Source organism: Symphodus melops, assembly GCF_947650265.1.
Source record: "Symphodus melops genome assembly, chromosome: 16".
Taxonomy (NCBI): Eukaryota; Metazoa; Chordata; class Actinopteri; order Labriformes; family Labridae; genus Symphodus; species Symphodus melops.
The window spans coordinates 3,720,732-3,729,796 of record NC_136706.1 but is presented as its reverse complement, the minus strand read 5'-3'; the positions used below and the strand labels follow the sequence as shown (position 1 = coordinate 3,729,796).

General features: G+C 40.0%; 1 protein-coding gene across 1 annotated transcript; it reads right to left on the bottom strand.

The window, feature by feature from the left end:
• Positions 1 to 5,730: 5,730 nt before the first annotated feature.
• LOC306836477 (myosin light chain 3) lies at positions 5,731 to 6,673 on the bottom strand. Its single transcript, XM_079363571.1, has one exon. It carries the CDS (start codon positions 6,599 to 6,601, stop codon positions 5,993 to 5,995), a length of 609 nt encoding a protein of 202 aa, XP_079219697.1. The 5' UTR covers positions 6,602 to 6,673; the 3' UTR covers positions 5,731 to 5,992.
• Between the last annotated feature and the right edge of the window lie 2,392 nt (positions 6,674 to 9,065).

Genomic DNA, 9,065 nt, shown 5'->3' with positions numbered 1-9,065 from the left:
ATTTTCGGAAACCATGAGGGAAATCTAAGAGAATTCTTTACAGCGTGCAATCCATAAACCACAGAGGAAGAGCTGTAACCTGGCAGCTTCAAAGCTATTATTGAATAATCCATGATTAGTCACTGAAGGCTGTAATCACACTGACACCATAAATAAAGTATGTTTTTTTTTCTCACAGAGCAAACAGTAATCTGTCAGGTTTCTAATGATTAGGATCACCCAATGACAGCTGAGATCACCCTACCGCCTCATCAGACATGTTTTGATGTCATTTACAATTCGAGGCAGGACTGAAATGTGAGTGATGGGAATGTTAGATGTTCAAAACCCATCTTTCCCCACCACTGTGGGTCTAAAGTACAAGTCGTTCATGTGACCCAGCCAATCAGAAGATGGACTCAAACGTTTCAAGTTATCTTTTTCTAACACAGGCTGAACATATCATGACTCAATGGTTCTTTCTGCACAAATCTCCTGAACACTGTGGAACATGTTCTAAGTTAGTTGCATGTACAAACACAAACAGCTGAGATTTTTTACCCTATTTTTACCAGGATTTTTCCTTGCAGCCTCCCATGATGTTGGGGTTGAGCTAATGTGAGAACACAACAAAAACAAACCTGGAAAATTCAACATTAGCTACATTGGGAGGGGACTTTTATTGTCTAGCTATATAATCTTAAACATGGACTGCACAACAGTTGCAATCTCTGTGCACTTCATGAAAAGGCTTCTTGCATATTTTCTGTTAAATCTTGCTCTCCATTCTTGTCCTGATATTGTGAATATTTTAAACCACACTCTGCGTTGATATTAAGGCACCAAAAATCGTCTGCAATTTCTACCTCGCTCTTTCTACGTCATGTATTGCCTCCTGAGCCATGTGTCAATTTTTTCAATCTTGGTGCTGCGAAAAAAAAAAAAAAAAAATCCGGTCATATTCATCATATTGAAGACTAATTGCTTGAAATGCTTCCTTTATGACAAATTGTCTCTATTTATATGCAAATGTCACAAATGGTGTTAAAATGCTGCAGCACCTGGCTTTGATTTTTCTCTCAAAGCGAGATTGGTGGAAATGTTATGGACTCATGTGTTTGTGAGGAGGACTCATTATTGCCCTTGGAGCTGCATCTAATCTTGCTTCTACGCTGCTCAAGGTGAAGAAGTATTGATCCCTGGATGCGTTGTGTGTTGAATGAACGGTAATGAAAGCAGCTGTGAGGATAGAGACTGTTTATTATAGAGAAGCTTTGCAGTTCCAACTGTCTCCCATGACAGGCCTTATCTAATACACACATGCTGTATTACAATGAGAAACATTTGTGTTACTTTTTTCCTTTCTCATCACGATCCTCGGACGTTAACCTTCATGTGATTTAAAAAGTAGAAAAATGCAGCAAACAATTATCAAGTGTTTAATTGATGTGCTTAACTCCGTGATTTAGCATACACTGGCCTCAGGAGAATTCCAGTTGTTTGATTAATCCACCTAATTGTCGTGCTGTAAGAGCCCACAGGGTTTCGGGACAGAAGCCCCCTATAATTTATGGACAAAATCAGTGTAAATGCAAAGAAGTGGTTCATTACATATCTTAGCTGTAATCTCTGTTAAGCACAGCATCAGGGTGATTACTTAACAGTCATCAGTCAACAGGACACGTGCACACTAATGTCGTTAGTGCTAACAAGCTGAATGGTGTTGTGCATCACAATGACAGTATCAGCTAGTCAGAGGCTGCTGAATCAATGGCACCAAAAGTTGTACAAATCTGCGACATGGCTTTGTTATTTCATGTAAGTTCTTGCTATATTTGGCTTTATTTCCCATTTTAATTGTTTTTGCACTAATACGCCAAGACAAATTCCTTGGCAATAAAACCCAATTTTGATTCTGATGTAGCAGAAGGGACACTATTTTTATTTTATTTTCAACGCAGACACAAATAAGAAATAATTCTAGAATTACAGTTCTGAAAGACAGCAGATTTAAAAAAAAAAAAAAACACAACTTACACATCAACAAGATAAATTGCGCCGTTTATACCACAACACCTCAAGGTCCTCATAGGAGCTTTAAATTTAGTCTCACTGGAGTGAAACTGAGGACAATGCATGGTAAGCTGTAGTGACAAGCACTAATAATTACCATGGCAGCTTTTTTAAAAGCATAGGAAGTGATGCAACCATGCATATCTGCCATGTGCTCCAAATATGGTCACTTCTGGTTTCAAAAAGCCAAAATTGCAGCGACCATTGATGCCCAAATCCAGGCTTCTAAAAGAGAGTTCACAAACAAAGAAGTGAGGTCACGATTATTCCAACCACTTATTACATCCAGTCTATGCTTATAGGTCGGACGTGATGCCTCATCATATTTAAAGAATTTGGCTCACATAATATGAAGCAATATCAATAAATGATTCCTGCTCTTGTAATCAGAAATCCGGTCAGAATTCTGCGTAAAGGAAATTACTTCATCTATTCTTAATAGAGCGGTGAATTTGTTGCTCCCTGGGAAAAATGATCGACTGCCAACAAATGATGCTGGCTGCCCATGACCTTGAAACACCTACTTTGACTCCGGGTTGTTTCATAATCAAGGTTGTCATTTATCTTTGTCATTACCCTCATGGCAATTTGTAACTGCTGAGCTCAGCAGTGTTAAAATGTACATCTGGAAATCCTAAACAGAGCTGTGCACAACTGAAAGATAAATATCTCTTTCACTCGTTCTTAAGTTTAAAAGATGCTCATAAGACATACCAGCTCATAAAAGGTTTATATTTCCCTTAGTAGAGAAATCTGTCCCATAATGCAATGTGATGCATTTATGGCAGAAGATAAAGAGCAATACAAGACCAGTATAGAAAATTAAAATTCATGGTAGGAGACAACTCAGGCCTCGTAACACAGTTTGACACCAAAAATAAAGTACAGTGTGAGATGGCTATAACTGCTTGGTACCACACACCACATGTTGCCCTTGGCATAATATGAGGATCTCACAAATTACCACTCTAAATGAGAAATGCCACTTGGTATTTCCGTGTGAGTGTGTGTATGAGAGTGTGCGTGTGTGTGTGTGTGTGTACTGTGTTGTTTAATGTCGCCACCTGGGCTGTTAGAGCCACGCAGAGAACAGTTTGTATATCTGACATTTTAATATTTTGCTCTCCAAATCTCCTACAAAGACATAAATCACTGCTATGAAAATTAGAGGCATCACCGCTTGACACACTCTGGAAACATTTAACATGTTGTGACTACTCTTTGCGCAGGAAATCTTCCCCATGACTAAAAAGAAGCAAAACGTATGTACACAAGCTGGTGGATCCTCTCAGCCTAGAGATGCACATATTTGACAAAGGACTTTAAAGTTAACAGCTGCTGATTAATCACGATGGGAGCAAATTACTGGCTGCCTCTCAACCGGGTATGAAGCTGGATGCCCAGTGCACTAAAAACCTCCTTTGCATATACTTGACAGCTGCATAGACTAAGTGCCACTTCTGCCTATTTAGCTGCATCTATCTGTTCCTTCTACAGTCAGCCAAAAATAGATCCTAAACACGTTGTATATCAAAAGTCTATTACACATTGGAATTCAATTAATTGGGATAATGATACACAGTAAACTTAGACTCTGTAGACTTTATATGTTTTAATTATCAATGAACTGGCACAGTTGAATCATTTAACCGATTTATAAACTTTTTTTTTTTTTTTTTTTAACGATAATCCTTCCCAGTGACTGAGATGTGGAACTTCTGAGGAAACTTTATGTTAAAGTTAAATACATAAAATAAAGAAAAAAACCTTTGGAGATAATCCATTGGCATCAACACAGTTGGCTGAAAAATGAGACCCAGTTTAAACTCATAATGTTGGAAATGTATTTGTTTAACTGATATACAAAAGTGTTTTAAAACTCCTCTCAGGAACTTTTGGTTTCTCTGTGAATACATCTAATTATATGCGGCACAAAGACTCACAACACTATGGCTCCCAAAGATATACTCATGGGATTTAAGGATTTTTTTTTTTTTTTTTTAACGACTCTGGACCTAATTAAGTAATTTGCATATGTTTGCTGACTTTTTCAATACCTCCAATTGCACACAGCATGGATATACGAACAACAAAATACATTATGGTGTCATAATCTGAAGCTTTGTCCACCATGGATTTCCACAGCTTCCTTTTTACATCATGTCTACAGAGACTTGAAAACCTGTACTCTTTCATTTGACAGGAAAAATCTCAAACTATGAGAGCAAAAATCTCAGTGAGATATTAGGGGTAGACCGTCCTGACATTTTCTCTGAATTTTCAGGAGTGTACGTGGAAGAACAGCTAATAATGCTTAGTTATCAACATGTTGGTCACCATGTGTTTCAAACGTTGTTACAACAGCTGACATGAAAGTACTCATGAGTCAGACTAAATTTGAGTTCTCCTGTCAGTTGAACATTATGTAATTTAGCTGGACATTCATTGTTGCACTGTGAACTGTGAAAGAGATTTGTTATCCTTGTTTCTTTTAAATCTGAAATCCCAAACCTCACATACCTTTCATGTCTTTTTTTTTTTTACTGCCCTTGGTCTGCTTTTGACATTGAGTAACTGATTCCCCATCGTGGGTTTCCTGTACTGTCAACTCCAATGCAGCATTTTTTGTGCCTTTTAATACTTTGAGCTCAATGATCCGTGATGTTGAGTTCCAACAACTCTCCACAGACCCTCATATAAAACATGACTGTTTCCATTATATGAACAACCGGTCAAATGTTGTCTACCTAATCAGCCAAAAATGATGGAGGGCTAGACTGCCACTTTTGAAGAAAGCGGATAAAGTCGTAACTTAATCCGAGGTGGTATTGTTTCCCCCTTGTGGTAAGAAATGGCTTAATGCAGCTTTAAAATCTCTTTATGCAGTGTGATGGATATGGATTGTTTGTTTCTGCTTTTGTTAAAGTTTATCCAGAAAGAATCATTAAAAACATTGTTTTCACTTAATTTCTGATTTAACTTTGGTAATCACGTCCCATGATGATGGCGGTTGCAACGTCATCATCATGATTGTTATGAGCATCAAGTTTTAACATGTTTAAACATGTGAAAACTTGATGCGATAGGATGAGGAGGCCGGTGGCCGACACTACTGATCTGACATTAATGCGTTGATATTGTAAAACTAAATCTGATGAGTACATTAGGTCTTTTAGGGTCCCAGACATTTTTGTGGGACAGGCCTGATGATAAGCGCACGCAAAACCAAATATTATCTCTATGTTTTGCTTTAGAAACACCGTACAAATCAATGTGTCAGCCACTGCAGAAGAAATGCCGGCCTGTCCTTGGAGCACCTGTCCTATAGCTGTCAAATGGAACTGGATGTGTGTGCGTGTGTTTGCCGTCCAGAATGTGGGAGTAAATCTTGATCCACAGCAGCTGCCCCTCAAGCACAATGACAAGCACGCTCATTTAAACACTCTTTGTGCAACGCAGAGTAGAATCAAATCTGTTCTATTTTCAGACGCAGCCAAAGCCGATTTGTTTTGTTTTTTTCATCCAAACAATACTTTCTCCTAATCACATTAACACAGTTGATGTGGAAAGTTTAATAGACGCACGAAATGAACAATTTTATCAGCAATCCTGCATGAATCATTATTTTCTCTTCACATTTAAATGTTGGGTGTACTGAAATGACATTAGCGAGGCAGCTTGTAATCATATTTCCTTTATTAATGGAGTTTTCTGTGTGAACGTCCATTTCCTTATCTCAGTGGCATTTCATTATATTTCAGGGTGTTTATGTGAGAGAAATAATCATAGGTATGAAGGCCAACATTAACTGCTTTTCTTGAAAGCAGAGTAATGCCACGCACTTGGTGACACGCTCACCTCTGACTGGACAAAATGTAAAGTAAGGATCCAAAAATTGAGGAGACAAGTAGGATGAAGTCTTTCAGGTTAAACGTCCCTTTCAACCAGAGAGAATATGCTTTACAAAGGAGGCATAGTTGATGCACCCATTGGCGTCCTCCTGTCCGGCCATCAGTCTGTCCACCTCGTCTTCTGTCATTCTTTCTCCCAGTGTCGCAAGGACATGACGCAGCTCAGCTCCCATGATGGTGCCATTTCCTTCTTTGTCAAAAACCCTGAGCCCCTCCACAAAATCCTCAAAGTTGCCTTGGTCTTTTGCACGAGAAATGTGTTGCAGCATTGGCAAGAAGGTCTCAAAGTCCACCAGTTTTGAACTCATGTCTTCTGGACGTGGTTTACCGAGCACTTTGAGGACATCTGCGTTGGTGGGGTTCTGGCCCAGAGCGCGCATCACATCTCCACACTGACCGAATGTGATCTTCATCTCCCCAGTCGGCGTACGATCGAACAGGGTGAAGGCCTCCTTGAACTCCTCGATCTGGTCAGCGGAGTACTCGAGGGTGATGCTTTTGGGGTCAAAGGCAGGTTCTTTGGGTGGCTCAGGCAGCGGCTCTGGGGCTGGAATCGGTTTTGCGGCTGGAGCTGCATCTTTCTTAGGCTCTGGCTTTTTAGGCTCAGGCTTCTTTGGCTCAATCTTCTTTGGTGCCATGCTGTTAAGGGACGCAGAGGTGAGCTGTGGACTTGCTGAGAAACAAGTTGGAGTCTGAAGGGATTGGAAATGATTCTGGAGCACAGAGGGTCACCTCCTCTTCTAAAGCTTTTATATGTGCCTTCTCTGGGGAGCAACACAGCAATTTCCAACAGCACACTATAAAAGGAAGAAACCCGAAATAGATGCCCATAGCAAGTGATGTCAACATTAAGTATTGTTCTCAGCTGCTGTCTTCTTGCCGACAGGGCTATTTGCTGTCATTAGCTAGGGTCCAGTTGCATTAAGCTGAAAATGCTCTGTCTCTCTGATGGACAAAGGGATCAGAGCAGTCAATGTATTAGCCCATGAGGTAGACGGACCAAAATAGCTCTGCTGGGCAATGGCTGAGGGTCTGGGAAACAATGCTTTCTGAAAAGCAAACTCTTAAATTTATAAATACAAAGGTCTGACGATGAATTGCGATACTTTGGGACTTGTCATCATGTATTATTTTTGAGCACACATTCTCCTTTGAGAGAAGAATATGGTGGGGCTTCAGGGAAATTCATCCATCTGCCCTAGAATTTATGCTATGGCTTTATAGGTTTTAAGAGACAGAAGGTCCCGCTTACCCTTTCTTCCAATGAAAGATGTGTTTGGATAGTATCATTGCTCAGTGATACATTGGGGGATTTGGCCGATTTCTCATTACCCAGATAAATGATGGCTTGCCTTTTCCTCCTGTCACTGAGCAGCTTAGAATCTTCCTCCATATTTGGGAACCCGGCAAGTTCTTACGAATCCTAAAGAGACTCTTAATTATTGCTTTATTAAAGGCTGATGGTGTACTGGAAAGGTCAACCATTTAAGCGCAAAAATGTTCCAGACACAGTCAGTGCCAGTATCAATAGGAAGATAATGTGCTTAAGGTGCCTGATTGGAGCAATCAATGCATCTTTTCTTTTACGGTGAAGTACATATAGCACCATTACAAGGTGAAAGCAGGCAAGCCAATTCCATAGTGTCTAGTTTATAAATCTGTAATGTGCCTCTTTGCTTTTTGAGATGGATGCTCTATAATACTTTTTTTTTTACCTTCTTTTCATTCATAGGTGGTGTTTCTGTATAACGTGCTGTGTTTTCCAACCATTTTCATCATAGCAACTACAGTTTCATGCATGCATCCTGGTTTATCAACACAGGTAGACAGCTAAAGCCCATCAGAGGATAATCACATTTACCCTTTTCTATCTTCATGCCAGTCCCTCTTTATCCGTCAATCTTGAAGGTTGAAGTCCTTGGACAGTGTGGGGTGAAGTGTGTGGATGTATGTGTGTGTGTGTTTTTCAGTTGCCCTTAGTCTAAGATCATTATCTCCCTTCTCTTTGCTTTTGAGGTCACATGGCGAGTAAAACTGACAGCTAATTTGTCGTCTCTTGGTGTGTACTTGCATGAGGGTATGTGAGCACTTTGTGTCAAGACAGAAACAAAAGAGTTAGACCTGCAGGAGAGGCCCGATGGTATATCTCGAACTGAAACCCTATATCTGTAAGATTTCAGGTATTTCCCTCCTGGCTGACACTGCCTCCTCCCTCCTCCCCCTGAAAATAAAAAGCAATAATAAATTGTAAATGGACTCGAGCTTGTATCACGGGTTTTCAGCCTCTGACTACTCAAACTGCTTTTACTCCACATGCCACATGTACTCATTCACACACTGATGGCAGAGGTTGCTGTAGTGACCATCAGTATTAACTACTTCCATTCGTACACCACGGACGAAGCAGTGGGAGCAACTTGGGGTTAGTGTAAATGTCTTGCCCAAGGACACATTGGACATGTTGCTCCAGTGAAGAGACAACCAATTCTACCAGATGAGCCACAGCTGTCCCAACTGTGATAAAATGCTTCAATCTTTGACCCCATTTACTATCCTTTTTTTCTGGGATGGATATGTAACCGATAACAATAATAATAATAATAATTAACAAGAAGTTTAAAATCATCCCGTACATATCAATCATACCTGCCTTTAGGATTGTCCATTGTGCTGGGATCAATCAAATCCTCTCAGAGTCACATTCCTGTGTTGAAATAAGCAGGGATAACACACTGAAGGGACTGAAAACAACCAAAATCTATTGAGCATTGTCGAGATGTCACTGGGTTGTGATGCTGGCTGGATGGGTTGATGGATTGCGGAGGGACAGACTTGTTATCGTTCCTTTCTTCCAGCAAACTCCCCACAAACAACAAGTCCTCAATCAGTACACAGCTATTGCAATGATTGAACCAGTAAATTACAGTTTTCAGCATCTGACCTTGAACAATTGGTCATGTCATTGGTCCCTGAGAACTTGAAAGAGTCTGTACATGATGAACAGAGCTGTTTTACCTCACATCTTCAAAAAAAAAGAAAAAAGAAAGAAACACCACTAACTGTATCATCTTGCTGCGATCACGATTTTCTGATTTGGGATGT

Excerpts from the sequence above, each read along its gene's own strand:
- LOC306836477 (XM_079363571.1), bottom strand. The coding sequence starts at position 6,601 with ATGGCACCAAAGAAGATTGAGCCAAAGAAGCCTGAGCCTAAAAAGCCA.